This window comes from Stegostoma tigrinum, chromosome 18 (genome assembly GCF_030684315.1).
Source record: "Stegostoma tigrinum isolate sSteTig4 chromosome 18, sSteTig4.hap1, whole genome shotgun sequence".
In the NCBI taxonomy this organism is placed as follows: domain Eukaryota; kingdom Metazoa; phylum Chordata; class Chondrichthyes; order Orectolobiformes; family Stegostomatidae; genus Stegostoma; species Stegostoma tigrinum.
In genome coordinates, this window is record NC_081371.1 from 32,677,232 (window position 1) to 32,697,213 (window position 19,982).

The 19,982-nt window shown below is 40.0% G+C and overlaps 1 protein-coding gene across 7 annotated transcripts in view; it reads left to right on the plus strand.

Moving 5' to 3' along the window:
- The window catches only part of foxp2 (forkhead box P2), a 724,116-nt gene that overhangs the window by 428,773 nt on the left and 275,361 nt on the right, over positions 1–19,982 (plus strand). Inside the window, exon 2 of one of the 7 annotated variants that reach the window (XM_048548984.2) lies at positions 2,509–2,590. The exons of the other annotated variants lie outside the window; for them this stretch is intronic. Within the exon in view, the coding sequence (XP_048404941.1) occupies positions 2,588–2,590 (3 nt within the window). The 5' untranslated portion in view covers positions 2,509–2,587. The remainder of the gene's footprint in view (positions 1–2,508; positions 2,591–19,982) is intronic. 7 annotated transcript variants of the gene reach the window in all.

The following is a 19,982-nucleotide window of genomic DNA, read 5'->3' on the forward strand; positions in this document are numbered from 1 at the left end:
TCCATTCTTCTCCCTGGCAATGGTCTAAAATTGAAGCAGACTAATGGCAATCTTGGAATGTCATGTTTTCAGTGAGGAATTTGCAATTTCATACTTATGCCATTACTAAGACTGCTTCTTTCCACCTCTGTAACATCAGTTGACTTCTCCTGTATCGCCTATAGAGTCAACTGCTCTAAAGTATTCCTGATTGGTGTCTTTAGAAACTTGAGGTCATCTTAAACTCTGTTGCCAGTGTATTAACTCACAGCAATGCCTATTCCCTTTTATCCCATGCTCACTGACATTCGCTGGCTTCCTGATCAAGAATTATCATGATTCTGAAAAGCTCACCATTGTTTTCTGACCCCTCAATGGCTTTGTCCATTTTTATCTCTGTAATCTTATCCAATACCACAAAGCCCCATGACATCAGTGCTTTTGTAATTCTGGCCCTTTATGTAACCCTGATTTTATTGTTCTCCCATTGTTAGTTATGCCTTCAGTTGCCAATATCTCTCCACGTCATTTTTCTTGTTTAAGATTGTTTAAAAGCTACCCCTTTGACCAAGCATCCTTATGTAGTTCAGAGACATACTTCAAACTGTAATTTTTCTGTGAAATGCCTTGGGACATTTCACTATGTTAAAGGTGCCACATGTATATAAGTTGTTTTTATGTCTTTTCCTTCCTCTTTATTCTCCTAGTTAGGAATCAAAGACCTTTCAACAAGACAATACTGATGTGCTTGTTATTGACCAAGGCTACCTCACAAATCGTTTATTGTTTACAGAATTTTAGTAAAGTCCCCAGTTATCAAATCAATTAACTATTGATGCAATACCATTTTCTAAAAACAAAATATTAAAAATAACACTTTCTTGAAGTCCTTCCAGTTTAAAAAAAAGCCAAAACATAACAAATGTTTTATTGAGAAATAGGAATCTTTAAAACTTCTTTTTTCATTTAAGCGCTCAATAGAAATTGGAGGAAATGATGGTGGAACCAAAAAAAATTTAAAACATCTTATGATTAGCAATATCCTGGTGGCCAGGTTGTGCAATCACAGAGTTGTACATTCTCATTATAAAATAGCAGCTATTGCATGCCACACAGTATGACATCCTAACATTGAAAATGCCATTCACAAATGGCTAGAACAATCAGATTTAATGTGCCATTGCTTATATTGGGTTCTGAGAAGTCCTGATCTTTCTGTTTGTCTTTTTCTGTCAGCTTCAGCAGTTTATCTTTCTCTCTCTCTGTCCTTTATCTCTCTTATTGCTTTTTATATGTTTTACTTTGCTGTTTTATGTTTCAGTCCTAATCTGTGTGTCATCTTTCCTTGTCTGGAATATCAGTGTTTATCTCTGCACTTCAGCATTTTTCTTATTATTCTTTCATTAGATATCTCTTTTATCTGTCTGGTTTCTTCATGCTCCTGTATGTCCCCTAATCTGTTATCTCCACTAGTAGCCTACTCTTGCTCGGCGTTACTTTGCTCACTAACAGTGACTGCCAGTGTACTTGGTCAATATGTTATGTCAGTTTGTTTGGGGTCCAGAGAGGACGACAGTAACCTATATTTTCTAGTCCCTAGTCACCCTGTTCAGAGATGCTATTACACACCTCTGGAGCAGGTGGGACATCATCTTGGGCCTCCTAGCCCAGAGATAGGAACACAATCACTATGCCACAAGATCCCTCAACATATATTTATATAATGCAGTTAATGTAATTGAAAGCCCCAAGCCACTTCATGGGCATGTCGTAAAGCAACACACAATATAAAGTGGTAATAAGGCGGATGGTTCCATGCATGCTTAAAAAAATAAGTTTTAACTTCTGAAAGAAAATAAAATGTAGAGAAGTGTAGACATTTAGGGTGGAAATTCCAAAGATTACGATCTAGACAATTGAAGGCACAACCGTCAATGGTGGAGCAGGTGAATTCACACAGTCTCAGTAGACTAGAATTAGATGAGTGCAGAAATCTGAGACGGTTGTGGTGCTTGAAGAGATAATAGAGATAGCGAGAGGCAGTACCTGGAGGGATTTGAGATGTAAGGTGAGACTGTTAAAAAGGTGTTACTTGACCAGGATTTGTTGTAGATCAGTGTGTGCAAGGATGAACAGGACATAATACAAACACGCACATGAGAAGCAGAGTTTTGATTGACCTTAGTTTTACGCAGGGCATCTAGCAGGAGTGTGCTGGAATAGCCAAGAGTAGAGGGTATAATTGAGTGGATGTGGGTGTAGCAGGTGAGTGAGGCAGGAGCCAGGGTGGGTGATGTTACAGAGGTAGAAATAATGGTCTTCATGATAGCGCGCATGATTTTTGAAGCTCTTCTCAGAGTCAGATATGACACTAAGGTTGTGAATGGCTTGATTCAACCTCGGGTAATTGTCAGGGAGAGAGATGGAGTCAGGAGTTAGTATAGAATTATGTGGCACAAAAGGGGAGGAAAGGAATTAGTTGTAGGGTATGAAGACAATGACTTCCATTTTTCCACTATTTAATTGCAGGAAATTCCTGTTCATCCAGCTCTGGATTTCGGACAAGCAGTCCAATAATTTCACAGCAGTGGAGGAGTCGAGAGTGGTGATGGTGAGTTAGAGCTGGGTGTCATCACGGTTATTGTGAAATCTAATGCTGTGCCTTGGGATGATGTGACTGAGGGCAGCAAGTAGATGAGAAATGGGAGAGAACCAAGGCTAGATCCTTTTGGGGATTCCAGAGGCAACTATGCAAGAACAAGAAAAAAAGCAATCACTATAGATATACTGAATCAAGCATAGAACCAGGCATAAAAACAAAGTTGCTGGAAAAGCTCAACAGGTCTGGCAGCATCTTTGAAGGAGAAAACAGAGTTAACGTTTCGGGTCCGGTGACCCTTCCTCAGTTATGAAACGTTAACTCTGTTTTCTCCTTCACAGATGTTGCCAGACCTGCTGAGCTTTTCCAGCAACTTTGTTTTTGTTCCTGGTGTACTGCATCCACAGTTCTTTTAAATTTTATATTGAACCAGGCATGTTCCACTCAGCAGGAAGACAATGTGGTCAACCATTCCAAAATGCAGTAAAAATCAAAAAAGGAAAAAGAGTGTTAGCCTATCTTTGCTACTGTCACGTAAGATATAATTTGTGATTTTGTTAAGACCAATTTCATTCTTGTGGCAGGGGTGGAAATCTGACAGAGAGAATCAAAATTGACTGTTCTGGGCATGATGGGTACAAAGTTTAAAAAGTGGCTATACATTCAAGGACTTTAGAGTGGGAAAGGAAATTGGAGGGTCCTTTTGGGACAGTTGAGTTCAGATGATACTAGAGTAGAATTAAACTGAGTAAATAGACTCCAAATGCTGACATGAAGAAAACAGGAAAGCTCAGTGCAACGGTTGAGAGACCGCAAGGGAAAAAGTGCTTGGCAGTTAAAATAACTTCTGTGGTCGGGTAGAAGTCGGCCAGTGGACCAGAGGTTGAAAAAGTAGCTTCAAGCTCAAGAACAGTCGTTGTGTCACATTGATTTCCACTTCTGTGTACCTGTAAAATGCTGTTGTGTTTTCCCTGACACACCTTTGCCGGTTCCACTGACATTTTACATTTTAAATTTGCTGTGTAATTGTTCACTCATTAAACGACAATTAATTTAGTTGTCGTATTCATTGAGATGTCATTATGCAGTTACCATGATGCAATAATATCAACAATCTTCACAGCACTTGGAGCAGAAAGATAAAATCTTGTTGATGATGCAGTATATATCATTTCTTCAAGCCTAAGCAATAGATCATCCTTAGTTTGGCTGCTGCGATGTGGATACATCACTGTCCCACAAGATATGACATAATACCAACTTAACTACAAGAGGCCTCTGATTTATGAACATCTGACTTAACGAACATGATACCATACAGGGGTGAAATTTTGAAGCCCTTAATTTTGAATATTTTGTGGACTGAGGAAGAGTTGCTTTGGATTGCATTCCTATTTGTGACTTGCAACCGAATTCCAGAACATAACCTGTTCACAACTTAGGGACTTCCTGTATTGTATTATAAAAGTCTACTCTGATCTAAGCATGTGCGATTTTACATTTTATGTAGCAATTACTGCTCTGAAACAACACACAATATTACTAAAAAGCAAAGATTCTGAATGGATGTAGCAACTCAAAATTGGGCATGCATAAGGTGTTACGGCCATCAGCTGCAGCAGATTTGTACTGAAACCCCACCATATGCCATATGTGACCATATGCCTGATATGTCCCCCACTCATTAACAATGTCATTAAATACATGCCAGGGGACCAACCTTTGTTCAATGAAGAATGAAGATTAATTATTATCAGGAGCAGCACCAAGCATTCCTAAAAATTGGGAATTGTCAATTTAGTGAAGTTACAATAGAAGACTGTGTGCCATCCAAGTAGTGAAAGCAGTATGTGAAAAGCAAAGTGATTCAGCACCAACAGATCTGATCTAAGCTCAACAGTCCAGTTTTGAACAGTGGTGGATAATAAAACAGGCCAACACTCTTTAAACCATCCAATCCTCAACAAAGGAGGAGCTTAATACATTACTGCAAAAGGTAGGGTAGAACATGTTCTTTTGTCATAACTGCCATGTAGATGATCCATCTTGACCCCCTCTAGAAGTCTCTAGCATCACAGATGCCAATCTTCAACCAAATCTGTTCACTGTTTTTATGAATAAACAGTTGATGAAACTGGACGCTGCAAAGTGATAGGCACTGACAACATACTGGCAATAGTACTGAAGACTTGTGCTGCAGAACTACCTGCACCCCTTGCTAAGCTCTACCTGTACAAAGCCATGTGGAAATTGCCAAGGTATGCCCTGTCCATAACAACTGGGACAAATCCAAAACAGCCAGTTGCCACTCCATCAGCCTGTGCTCTGTGATCAACAAGATGGAAAGCTCATCAAGAGTGCAATCAAGTGGCTCTGGTTCAGCAACAACCTGCTCACTGCTGCTCAGCTCAGGTTCTGTCAGGACACTCAACTCCTGACCTCACTACAGCCTTGTCTGAAGATGGGTTACTCAGAAGCAAGGTAAGAGTGACTGCCGTTGAAATCATGGCCACATTTGACAGAGTGTCGCACTGAAAAGTCCCAGAAAAACTAGAGTAATTGAGAATTAGGAGTTGGCAGGAGTGGAATCTCCCTTCTTGGAGTCATCTTGCAAAAAATGCCAATAACACTTATTTAGTCCCAGGACCTCACAGCAGGAATTCTTTTAGTTGTGTCCTTAGTCTAGTCATTTTCAGCTGCTACACCTTCTCAAAGAAAATATGATGCTGGCCTAGCCAGTGATCTTACAATTCAAGAATGGGAAACAAGTTATCACTATCCAAGAACAATGCTTATTGCAATGTTTGCAGGACTACTAAATATAAGTTCCAAGAAAGCCACTTGGATGAATTAGAATGCAGACAAACAAAAGGTTCTCTGTGAATCTACCTATGTGTCCCACTCTGCTAGCTCATCACTTATCCTCAATGATGATGGGTCAACACTGCACACACAAATAAACCAAATTCTCAAGAGATGGATGGAGCAATACAACCACATCCTCAATTCAGCTTCATCCATCTATAAAGAAACAATCAACAGGCTGTCATCAACTGATCTCTTGTTGACTGTTCTACACTGTTAGAAACATCAAACACAATCGAGCTTCTATCTTGCTGCAAAGCCGCAGCCACTGTTGCTATCCCAGCGGTGGTGTATAAGGCTGGAGGTCACTGCCTGGCTGAGAAGCTCATTGAACTCTTCCAAGCTTGTGAAAGAAAGTAAGAAATCATCCAGCAGGAATACAAAGATGCCTCTGTTGTCCACCTGTTCATGGGGAAAGGAATCTCATCCTACTCATCACCAGCAAAATCTTCACCAGAATCCTTCAAAAATGCTTCACGTAACATCTTGACCAGGATGTGCTGACAGTTAGTCAATAGTGTTTTGTTTTGATCTTGATTTATGATCTTTTGATCTCTCAGTCCATTGATCTCTCTGCTTATAATTTCTGTGCCTGTGTGCTGTCCTTCACTTCACCTGACAAAGGAGCAGCACTCAGAAAGCTTGTGATTTCAAAAATACCTATTGGACTATAACCTGGTGTCATGTGACTTCTGACCTTGGGTATAGTCAGCCATGAAGGCCTTTGAAAGGTCATTGGAAATTTTGCTGCCTGAGATAGTCATCACAATGATTGATCAGTTCCGTGATGTCATGCTTGTCTGTGTTCTGGATGATGGTAGCCTTTTGACATATACCCAGTCACTAAAGGATACAATCAAGGCTGCATCCAAACTCTAACTCTCTGTAGCTTGTTCTCTGCCATTCTGTCTGATACCTTCCATGTTGGTGATCTTGGCATTGAAGCCAGATATGCCTCAAAAGCTACCCAGTCTGGATTGACTCCCGGTAAAGGCAAAGGTCTCCAAAAACCAAACTTCATGAATTCCTGTTTGCTTATAACAGTGCACAGTTTACCAGTTCAGCGGTGGCCATGGAATATATGATGGACATGCTCTGCAACGCATGTGACAACATTGGCCTTTCAATCATTACAAAGAAAGCTAATGCAATGTTCCAGCTTGCTCTAGAAAAGCCTTACCTTGAGCTGAAGTTTTCAGTTCATGACTAGAATTTGTTGTCAGTGGGTAGCTTCACTCATCTCAATTTCTTGTGTTATCTATGTAGACAATGGGGTACATACAGGAATTGCAAAAATATTCTTAACCTTCAGCACCCTCATCGTACATCAGCCTGGGAATGAAAAGCAACAAATCTATGCACCAAATTGAAATACCACAGAGTAATCCTCTCCGACCTGCTATGCTCATGCAAGACTTGGATTATATACCAGCATCGTGTTAAGACGTTTGATCAGTTTCACTTTAGCCATCTTCAGAAATTTCTGAAGATCCAATAGCAGGACAAAATACCAAACATTGAAGTACTAATTGAAGCTGGTGAGCTAAACATTCATGCCATATTGGGACATAGTCAGAATGCCTGATAATCACTTACCATCGAGAGCTTGAGTCTGGGATATGCCCTCATGATGGTCAAATGAGCGTCTGCAAGACTGAGACTGAACGTTTCATTTGAGGGTTGTAGTATCAACCAGGTTGAGAGAAGCTCACCGAAGATCACCACACTTGGGACAACAAAATAGAAAATGACGTGGCTGCCTTTAAAAACAATCAACAAACTGATCTTATCTATGCAAAGCACAGCAAATCCTAAAATATGGGAATAAACAAGCTACAACACAGAACACATGTTGAAATTAAGTTTTCTTGGGCTGTGAGATTGAACTCAATCAGATTGGAGATTAATATTGGTGCAGTGTCTCAATGTCTTGCATGAGATTTTATGCCTCTGTCATTCTAATGACTAATTATGTGGATAATTGAGATTCCACAAGTCAAAATTAGTGCTGTTGTGGGTTAGTGTGAAGATATCTACTTCAATAATAAAAGTAGAATGGCTGAATAATATGTCTGTGTTGATAGTTTATGACTATTGATTTATAAAGGGACTTGGCTGTCTTTGGACACCAGTCACTGAAAGCAAGCAGTTAAGAAGGCAACTATATATTGACCTTCAGTAGAAAAGGATCTGAGTACAGAAGCAAGAACGTCTTACTGCAGCTATACAGGGCCTTGGTAAGACTCTACATGGAGTATTGTGTATAATTTTATCACCTTACCTAAAAGAGTATACTTGTCATAGAAAGAATACAGCAAAGGCTTGGAAGCCTAAATCCCTTGAGTAATAGGATTGGCATTTAAGGAGATGTTTCCCTTATTTGAGGATCTAGAGCAAGAATTCATCTCTGAAAACAGGATAGATCATTTAAGTCAAAGATGAGAACAAACATTGTCACTCAGAGTGGTGAATAAGTGGCTGTGGAGGTAAAGTCACTGACTTTCCTCAAGAAACAGATATGTAAGACCAGTGGAAGTATGGCATTCAGACAGAGGATCAATCATGATTGTATTGAATTGAAGAGCACATCTATTTTTATAATATTTCTATTACCATAGTAATATAAATCAGTATGAACTACTTAAATTTGTTCACAAAAGCTGTTTTAACAAGTCGTGGATTCGTTTTTGAATTCCGTTAGCTGTTTTTTTGGTTTCCATGAATATTTCAATGTAATCTGTTGACTTTGTTTCAGGTACAAGTGTTGTTGACCTGGTTTCCTGATCAGGCATTTTATTCCCTCTGTTTCAGTGTTGTGTTTTGGTGGTATGTTCATTCATTACATGTTTCTCTTTTTTGGGCATTAAGTCATTTATAGGTTTACTTGGAAAAGTGCTCAGAACTCTTTCAAATTTGGGTATTTTTATTGTTGTTGTTCATGTTAAAATTTTTTCGTTTCATTTAAATATCTCAAGAGTTTGAGATGTCTGGTATTAATGATATACACTGGTTAGTCATTTTGAATTAGAATTATGAATTCGGGCTTTTTTTTATTTTCACACTTCCATTCTTCTCCACAATTATGCTATTTTTAATGATTTCTTGCCTTTTCATGATGTTGACAAAATACTTTCAGGTCCTTTATCCACCAGTAGGTCATTCATTGATGATATTGATCTTTGTCTCTCAAGTATCTTTTTAAAAATACACAATTTATTGACACAGACTGAATTTAACATGCAGAAAGGGAAATTTACAGTTTGATTTTTTTGTTTTAAATCTGAATTTCTTCTGAGATTACAATCAGTTCAAGATTAATTAATCTGAATTGGATAAATTAATTTACTTTAATCCAACAGGGAAATATTATAGTTTTTACACTGCTGAATGGATTAAAATGCTCTCTGATATAAATGAGTTAAGTCGGACTGGTGTAAATAGTCTGATTTGCAGTCTTACATGAATGATTTAATTGAAATCTCCTTTCATCTTGTTCCCTAAGATGTGTCCACATTTTTGTGTAATTGTGTTAATCAATAACATAACCTGTCAAGGCAAAGTTGTGACGAATGAGTAGATAAGATTGAATTTGGGTTGGATTGAAATGGAATCTAATCAGTTCAAGTTAATGTGTTAAGAATCAATTTGATTCACAACATAAACTTGTTTATTTCTTCTGAAAGAAGTGGTATGAAATGAGGATTGGCATATCAATTGTCTTGGTGCCGCATGAGGACCAAACTGGTGTCAATTGAGCGTGCATGTTTTTTGGGTGAATTGCACCAGTCACTACTTTGAGGCCGTTGTTGCTTTCAGAAGTAGAGCATGCAGACCATGATGCTAATCACAGGACAAAGCTAATTTGATGCTGGCGGTGCCATTTTGAACCTCCATACTTGAGTTAACATTAAACAACCTTGAAGCGACCCCTCTGAACTTGGTACAAGTATTTGCTGGTTGATTAATTCTAGCTGTTACTACTATTTTTTTGGTGTTTTCTGTTATTGTTTAAACTTTGAAAATTAAGATGGTCTGGCAGGTACTGAAGGAACTTTGCCTCATTTCAAGGCTCCCAAGCAAACCAATGGCTCCTAAACATCGGTGCTCACCTAGAAGTTCTTGTCATGTTGCATAATTTGTCAAATGTGCAGAAGGCTCTCAGAGCAGGACAGGCTACTAGAAGAGGAGAAGAGGAAGATCTCTCAGCAAGATGTCCATGCATTTAAGGAGCAACTCACCCACCTGAACCCCAGGGTGAAACAAAGCGTGTGACATCTACACTTTGGTAGATTTCAGCACAGCATATTTACCACCTTCTGCAGTCATTACTGCAGCCTCAGAACAGGGCAAAAACAACAGTATCTGTGTCCGATAAGGTGACTGCAGTGATTGACGTGTGTGCCTGATTCCTTCTATGATAGAGCCTGAGACATTTGCGACGTCTTGCAGTTTGCCATACAATATTGCTAAAGGGCGGTCACTGATGCTATTTACATTTTGATAGCAAACTACATTTCATTCTGCCTCTCATCAAAAGGAAGCAAGTGAGCATTGCGTTTCACAAATATTTTCGTATTCCCAATGGTATAGGATGCTATAGGTTGCATGCATGTCATCTTTTTTACATGTATCAACTGTATCTTGTACTGAAACAGAAATTCCTCTTCCTAAACGTCCAGCTGGTGTGTGACCAGATCCAGCGATACGTACTGATTATTTTCCATCAGCCAGGTGCCATCATTCTGTGGCAATCACCTGTGCCAGTTGATTTTGGGCCACCATGGCAAACAAAAATGGGCAACAATGGCTACTTGTGGATCATATAGCTAATAATTCCAGTGTGCAATCCTCTTAATTGGGTGTACTATGCATATAACCAAAACCACACTGCCACATAACAGGGATGAGAAGGTATGAAAGAGGAGCAGGAGTAGTCCATTCAACTCCTCCAGCCAGCTGTGCCATTTAATACATTCCTGGATGATTTTCAGTCTCAAATCCATGTTGAAATGTGCTCACCGTATCCTCTGATCTCCCGAGAATCAAAATTCTACTGATCTCTGTGTTAAATGTACTCATCAATGGAGCATCCAGAATTGTGTAGAGAAGGCAATTCAAGATATTCAAATTCTGATGGATTCAAATCCTCTGAATGAAGAAAGTGCTCCTTATCCCAGTGCTAAATAATCAACCTCTTATTGTTGAGGTTGTATTTCGTGAAACAACCTCTCCATCTGAATATCAATATTAAGAAGTTCAATTTTTTTAAAAGATATATTCTGCTTTTCTAGTGTTGCTACCAAAATGAATAATCTTACACTTTCCATATTGTACTCCATCTGCCAATTTGTTGCCCACTCACTTAATCTGTTCTCAATTCTCAGTAATCTCTGGATATCCTCCACATAACTTATAGTCCCACCTAAAGTTGTCAAGACATCAAACTTTGATACTACCTCTCCGTCTGTTCATCTAAGTCTTTGCTACAAAGAAAATAAACCCTTACATTAAAGCTTGTCTTTTTATACCAAATGCCTCAAAGTGCTTTACAGCTAATTAAACACTTTTGAAGTCCAGGTATTGTTGTAATGTAGGAATCACAGCACCTGATTTATAATTTCTTGTCACTTTGGCTAAGGGGTGTCGACCAGGACACCCAGGGATAATCCCCAACATTCCAATGGCCATAGGACTTTTACATCCACCCAAGCAAGCAACTTGATCATTGGTTTAAGCCCCAGCATCCTTACAGCGCAACATTCGCTCATTCCTGCATTGGAGTGTTAATAATAGATATGTGTTCAAGCCCTAGGATGGCAGTTGAGGTGAAATTTGCAGCTCAGATGAGCTATCAGCTAAGTCATAGCTGGCATTCCAACATATTACACACACATACACACACATACACACACACACACACACACACACACACACACACACACACACACACACACACACACACACACACACACACGTGTGTGTGTATATATATGTGTATGTATGTATGTGTGTGTGTATGTATGTTTATACATATATACATACATATATGTGTGTGTGTGTGTGTGGTAAAAAGCTGAGAGCCCAGCACAACCCTTGTGGAGCATCCCACCATCTGCAACTCCCCAACGTGAAAATGCCTCATTTGTTCCAACTCTCCCCTTACTGTACATTAGCGCATCCTTCTCCAGTGTATATTACTCACAATTGGCTAAACACTAATCTTGTGTATTTGGCCTTTTACCTGGCAACATATCAAACGCATTTTGTAAATTCAAGTATGATAAATATCCTACAGCGTGAAGAAGGGTCCCAACCTGAAAAGTCAACTTTTCTGCTCCTCTGATGCTGCCTGGCCTGCTGTGTTCCTCCATCTTCCCAGTGTGTTATCTCTGACTCCAGCATCTGCAGTTCTTACTACCTCTGATAAATATACCAGTTACCTTTTTTGACCTGACTAGCTACATTCTCTAACAAGTCCAATCAATTTGTCAAACATGATATCCCTTTTGTGAATGAGCTCAAATTCCACATGGTAGACATCAAATTTAAAGTCAATAAAAGCTAGAGTTAAACACTAGCAATCATATAACTTTTGTCATTTGTTGTCGAAACTCATCAGGTTCATTAATGTTCTTTAGGGAAGGAAATCTGCCTTTCGTACCTCAATTGGATGACACATTGTGACTCACTTAATTGGGTGTACTGTTCATATATCGAAAACCACACTGCCACATAACAGGGATGAGAGCGTATGAAATAGGAACAGGAGTAGCCTACTTAACTCCTCCAGCCAGCTGTGCCATTTAATACATTCCTGGCTGATTTTCAATCTCAAATCCATTTTGAAGTTTGCTCACCATCTCCTTGGGTGTCCTGAGAGAACAAAATTCTACCAATCTCAGTGTTAAATATACTCCTCAATGGAGGATCCAGAATTGCGTCCACTGGAAAGTCTGCAAAGCCTCAACAAGGAAATAACATTGGCTATGTGACCTGACATTGACTGAGGTACTGGGTGGCAACCACAACCCTTTCACCTCAGAAAGGAGCTCATTCAGTATTTCCTATCCAACTATCAGATAGTCAAAACACCTGGCACAATGGTGTACAGTTGGGAGATGGTTGCCCTGAGAGTTCTCAACTCCTTATTACCTCAGGACCCCCTGAGGCCTCATGGCACCAGACCAAAATACATGCAATGTAATTACTCCCACTTATCACCCACTGTTAACACCCTAGGGGTTACTTCTGACCAGAAACTGAACTAGACCAGCCATATCAATACTATGGTTAGAGGAGCAAGTCCAGAAGCTAGGAATTCAGCAGCAAGTAACTCTCCTTCTAAATCCCCTTCTAATTCACACATCATCTCACATTATCCAAAGCAGGCAACATCGCATATAAGAGTATTTCAACAAATACTTGTGGATCAGGCTGAGAAGAAACCAGTGCTGTTCCCTTGTTCATGATGTGGGAGACTTCAGATTGTATGGGAATTGCGGCCGGCAGGTTACATTTTACAGGTTGCATGTAATTACTTCCGCTTTACAGAGATGACTGTGATCAATTTGTAATGACCAGTAATGTGGTCAAGACTGCATGTGACCAAGCTTTGTGTATGACACAGTTGGACACTGCATACATTTCATTTGCAAGATTCTAGATATTTTCTGATCGCCCAGTTTGACGAGTTAACAATATACACCTCTGGAGCAAATGGGACTTGAACAGGGGCCTCCTTGCTCTCAGGTAGGGATACTACCACTGTGCCACAACGGTCCTACGTGGAGGAAACTATGATTATGGATATCTTCAACACAAACTGTGTAAATGCCTGATTAATGTAATTGCCCCATGAAAAGCATCATGTTACTCACAAATAGAAACTATGTGTTCAGATACACAAAGCCATGTACTCTGCCCATACCAGATGTTGTGGCAGCTATTTTTCAGTTTCATTGTGCATTTGCAATTTGGGTATTCCCTCCAAAACATTCATTTACTTTTCTAACTTGCACTCTCTGCTGACCTCACAACTTCTGAGCTTTTAGACATTCCCACTCAACTCTTTAAGTCTTCATCTCCCAACATGAACTCTTCAGCCCCATAGTTTCACTCTGCCAGTCGCTGTGATACACCATCACCCCAGTTAAGCAAGTGTAGTACTGACTATCGATGAACACCACTGGCACCCCCACCCAAGAGTAACACATGTCCTCCAAATCACTAACTCCTCCCACCCTGAGATGTTGAGTTGTCCCCATCATGATTATTGCCCCCGTTGCATCTCTCTGACTTCCCCAAGTTCCACGTCACTGGTTGGGTCTTTGTTAATCCACTGAACCTGCAGAACTGACCGTGGCTTATCTCCTGGAGTATGTAACCCCTGACCCTGATTGACCCAAGTGCCTGGCTGATTGTGTCCAAACTCCTGGACCGAGATCAAAAGCTGCCCTAACTGACTGTGGCAGGTCTCGCTGACTGTCAACAGTCCCCTTTGATTTGACCAAGGACTGCTTTCCTTAGACTTTGCGATGTAGCCATTTGGATGAAGCACACTCACTGTGTTTGCTCTGTGAGCTACTGGCTCATGCTCTCACTGTAACTTTGATGCAGCACAGTGGAGAACAGCAACATGTCCACCCTGTTGTCTAACCACTTCTGCTAACTGTGACAAACAACCTGTCTTTGTGTCTGTGTTAAAAGACAACTCACAACAGAGTTGTTGTGAGCCTGTAAGTTCTGATTGAGGTGCTAAAGCACAAAAAGGCAGGGCCAGGCCAGGCAGAAATGCTATGAGCGTCGAATTTGGGGCAAAGCGAGTAAATGTGTTCAGAATAAGCGACGATCCCTCAGGTACACCCTGCTGCAATTCATGAGAAGCAAGAAGACAATTTGCAGTTAGATTGAAAAGGAGAGTTGATGGAGACTTAACTTAGTGCCATAAGAATGTGGATGGAAACTGTGCAGGGCCCCGGAAAGTATGTGTGGGGGGTAGGGGCAAGGAGGAATGGGTAGGAATGCTATGGTGAGCTGTATTGAAGAGAAACACATCGTTCTCATTTTGCTGCATGTATCACCTTGCACTGATTGTGGCACTAAACGCAGGTCCTGTAATGATGTGAACGTGGAACTTTCCTCCAGGTATCACCTCAGGCATAGTCTACTATCTTGGCTGGCTACACTGGTATTGTCACTACTGTAATTATGATAGTTCTGTACAGAGTGTGATGTTAGCGCTGCCTGTGACTTCTCTATTTGGATTCATTGTCTGTCACTGTTTGAAATACATGGGTACACAATTTATGAAAATAAAAGTGATTACTCCACCCACTATCTACTCAAATAATGCCCAGAGAAAAACAAAATGACAGTCCCCAGATGACCCATCCCAAATTTGTAGTGAAGCAGGTTAGCACATGGGAGAAGCTCTGAACACATGAGGTGAGGTAAAATTCCATCCCCTATTCCCAATTTCTTCGCCTCCGCCACATCTGCTCCCAGGATGAGGCATTCCACTCCTGCACATCCCAGATGTCCTCGTTCTTCAAGGACTGCAACTTCTCCCCGTAGTGGTTGAGAATGTCCTCAATCGTGTCTCCCGCATTTCCCGCACGTCGTCCCTCACACCCCGCCCCCGCAATAACTGCCAAAAGAGAATCCCCCTAGTCCTCACATACCACCGCACCAACCTCCGGATACAATGCATCATCCTCCGACACTTTCGCCATCTATAATCCGACCCCACCACTAAAGACGTTTTTCCAACCCCACCCTTGTCTGCCTTCTGGAGAGACCACTCTCTCTGCGACTCCCTTGACGGCTCCACACTCCCCTGCAACCCCATCACACCCGGCACTTTCCCCGCAACCGCTGGAAGTGCCACACCTGCCCCCTCACCCCCATCCCAGGCCCCAAGATGACTTTCCACATCAAGCAAATGTTCACCTGCACACCCGCCAGTGTGGTATACTGCATCCGCTGTACACGGTGTGGCTTCTTGTACATTGGGGAAACCAAGCGGAGGCTTGGGGACCGCTTTGCAAAACACCTATGCTCTGTTTGCAGTAAACAGCTGCACCTCCCAGTCATGAACCATTTCAACTCCTCCTCCCACTCCTTAGATGACATGTCCATCCTGGGCTTCCTGCAGTGCCACCTGTAGGTTGCAGGAGCAGCAACTCATATTCCGCCTGGGAGCCCTGCAGCCTCATGGTATCAACGTGGATTTCACCAGCTTCAAAATCTCCCCTCCCCCACTGCATCCCAAGACCAGCCCAGCTCGTCCCCGCCTGCCTAACCTGTTGTTCCTCTCACCTATCCCCTCGTCTCACCTCAAGCTGCACCCCCATTTCCTACCTACTCACCTCATCCCGCCCCCTTGACCTGTCCAACCTCTCCGGACTGACCTATCCCCTCTGAACCTCCCCACCTGTACTCTCCTCTCCACCTATCTTCTCCTCTATCCATCTTTAATCTGCCCCTCCCCTCCTTATTTATTTCAGAATCCTCTCCCCATCCCCCTTTTCTGATGAAGAGTCTAGGCCCGAAATGTCAGCTTTTGTGCTCCTAAGACGCTGCTTGGCCTGCTGTGTTCATCCAACCCCACACTTTGTTATCATAGCATAACATCTAGCCTCAAAAAAGAACGAACTTGTGTTTGTATACATGAATTGAGAGTATGCTGATGCAACTGTTTAAATTAAATCACTTTTAATTTGAAGATATTTCAGGAGGCATTTTCTACCTGTCTCCTTTGCCGGCTCAAATGAAAAGCTGTTACACTGCTTGCAGTGTTATTGAAGTGTGACTTGAACATGGAAATTGATCAGACCTTGGATCAAATCTTGCATGGGCTGTGGGCTCGTGCTTCCCACCTTCTGTCTAAAGGAATTGATCACCCTAAAATTGTTGCCAATATCAGTGAAACAAAAGAATTCTGATGGTCACTTTGAACGGCTAATCAGTGATTTTAGCTGTTGTGGGTCCTCAAACGTATTTCTGATCTGAGGTTATATTGCTGCCAGCAGTAATAGGCAAGTGCTCAATATTCTTATTGGACAGTTTTCATTCTGCTATTTCAACAGGTGGTTGAACCTATTTAAGATAAGTTGGTTAATGTCCTTCACTAAAACTGAAGAGAGGCATGTTGGTTGGGCATATTAAACTTGGTCTATTCTTATGTGTGACAGTAATTTTCGGCTTACTTTTCTCTTTCAAGTATCTCAAAAGTTGGAAACAAAATATAATTCTACATTGCAAATTGACAAAAAAAAGCCTAGAAACCTAATTTGTGGTCACTCGGAGCTGTATTTTTGTCTTTAATTGGAGTTGACGCCCTCCAGTCTGGTGTATAGAAATGGTTATACCATTATTGACCATTGTCACCATTCCTCACATTTGCTTTCTTGATTATTTTAAAATAGTTCGGGATCTCCTTGGTGGAAGTACAGTCTCAATGTGACAAACTGAAAACAATTTTGAGCGTTGTGGTACATTGCTGTCTACAACAACTGTCTCACCATGAGGCCAACTGTCCCCACCATGCTTTGGAGTCCAATATAAAATGTTAAATTTGGGCAGCTCATTGTAATACCTTAAATATGTCAAAATTCATCAACGCTTAATTTAATTTCTATTTTATTTTCAAATCTTGACAATTTAATAGCTACACTGACAGATAGTCAATCAATGCATGCACAACAAAAAATAGCTTTATGTGTGTAACCACTTCAGAAGCAAACATTAAACAAATATATGTGCAGTGACATCTCTCAGTAAATACTAATTGATCTGGAAAAAGTTCTTTTTTGCAAAACGTAACGCCGGAAAATAAATAGCATCTAATTGAAAACTTCACCAAACAGCTTCAGTTCCAGCACCCAATCAAAGCTGCCATATCTTCTAAAACATTGTCAAAAATTTGCTGGCTTAAAAGTCTGATGATTAATTCATATCTAACCAATTAATTAATTAACATTGAACTGCACTTACTCTTGGTATTCAGAATTTTTAAAGCTTACCACCTGTTTCATTCTTTGCTTATTCTGTGTTTATTTAAAGTCCATAAAACATGCTTTCTATTTGAATCATACCTTGATTACCTTGCCAGCAGTTTTCAATGACGAAGTAATCAAGGAGCATTCTGGACATTCATAGATTTGATTTAAGCATGAACACTGCTCACCAGTGAAGTTTAAAATATGGGATATTCAATTGATTACCAGATAACAAATAAACATCTCTGTAAATGTAAAATATTTATTGAAACCTCAACTGATTGGATACTTTTCCAAGAATTCATAAAACTATTCTTTCTGTATTGTCTCAGCACGTCAGTTTTTGAGTCTTTAATAAAGGTCATCTTTATCTTTATAATGACTTTGGATGAGATTAAAGTACAAAAAAAATGGTAATAGCATTATTTGGAGAGCCCTTTTTCTAATTCCACCCAAGCAGGTCTGTCATTCTTTCTGAACCATATAATTACTCACCTCTGTTAATAATTCTAAACAGCGGGAGGTCATCGGGGAAAAAGACCACCAACCAAGATGTGCTTAAAAAATCTTTGAATCTATGTGATGTCAGTACTTTATTTGAGGAGAGTTCTGTAACACCTAAATCACGAAAAATACAGTTCAGTTCGAAGGAATACTTAATGTGAACTCAACTCTGAAATAAACTTTTATAGTGCAAATGGTTCATAGAACCTGGAATCAAAGTTGCATAAATTGCCAACTGATGCAACTCAGGTATAGGCTGTAAATCCATCTAGCAATGGTGCAAGGTCACTTCAGATTTAACTGACCTTACTTAATTAGTATTAGCATATTTTAACATGAAAAGCTGGTGCAACCCACAAATCTACAGAATGAGTTCGCTATGAAACAGTAATATGAGTCAATTATTTTTAATCCATCTCAATTCCATTACCTACAATGAATTTTATTGGCATCTATTTGGATGTTAATGCAATGCAGAGTTCACAGGTACCATTGATGGTACCTGCTGAAAATAATTGGAAAAGAATATTCAGCGAGACAGAAAGAAAAAGCTTAATTTCAACCTTTGACATCCTGCCAAAACATGCCATGTCAAAATAATGTGCATTCATATAGCACCCTCGACAGAACTTTTCAAGTGTGTTCACTGATGCTGGTGAACATAACAGCAAATGTGCACACAGCAGTGTTCCACAAAGGGCAAAGATATAATTACCTGATAATTTGTGTTTTTAGAAATATTATTAAATAAATATTATATTCCCCACGACTTCCCTGGACTTATTGGGAATGGCATTGTGGGATCTTTTACATTCGTCTGAAAGAGTTAGTCTTGACATCTAATCCGAACAATCATCCCATCAAAGATGCAGCATGCCTCTCAACTCAGCATTTGAACTTTGTTCTTGATTATGTGCTTAAGTCTCTGAAGTGGTCTTCAACCCACAATGTTCTGACTCTGAAGCAATAGTATCAATGTATTGAAAAGATCCTGAAAGCCTACGTGTCGCTGTTTCAGTGGTACTATTTTTCCTATTTGATGTCTGCTGGGAGCAGTGACCCCATGACCCTCATGGTTAAAACAAAGAGAATCCAGGTCCATAGGTTCAGTCATGTGGAAACTTGATAACAATATCAGAAGAAATACAGAATATTAGGAACTCTAGAGGTTAAGATTTTACATTGAGGCCTGCCATTAGTGGCAATCCTACTGCATAGAGCTGCCGTTTAAATGTCATCTCTCTGCAAATGTTTGACTCTTTACAGAGAAAGACTGAAAAGGACTGAACATTCCTGGAAACCCTAGTGTCCTTTTCTTAAAAGACCATGCCTAGCATGTGTTTATTGCTGAAATCAGAAATGGATGAGTGCATGAGAAGATGCTGTATTGTGATTAGGGTAAAAGAATAAGAGCTTACAAAAAGATTTGAAGTGTTATAAAAATGTTAAGTACAGATATGGGCAGATTTCAAGGACTTACTCTTTGAGTGTCATTACACTTTTTTCTCAAACTGCCTGGCAATGTTGGTTGAATTGTCACCAACTAAAGTGGAGCCAAAGAAGATGCCTTTCAATTGAAATCAAGTTTCTGGAAGAGTCGGCTTGTTTTTTTTTGAACCAATTGAATTGCATATACATTTAGTCTGGTTGCAAAAAATTTTCAAAAGTATGATAATTTGAGAGTAAAAATGAAGCGGATAAAACAGTGGACCTTAAAACCTCCATAAACATTTGCCAGAATGTTGTTCCTCATTTATTCATGTGACAATGATCAGAAAAGTAATCTTTGCACTATTATCCTGCATTGGGGCATGTACCAAACAGGAACAAATTTGGAAATCAAATCTGATAAAATAAGAATATGCAAGAGCTGAGCTGGGAATCTAATTATAATATGTATTATACTCTATTTGTCTTAGAATTGGAATTCCTCTGGCTGGACTGACATTGAAATTACAATGAGGGCATTTTCTGTTTTGACTATAGTTATTTTATTGGTGACAGCTTGACAACTGTAATGTAAACATTGCGTAATC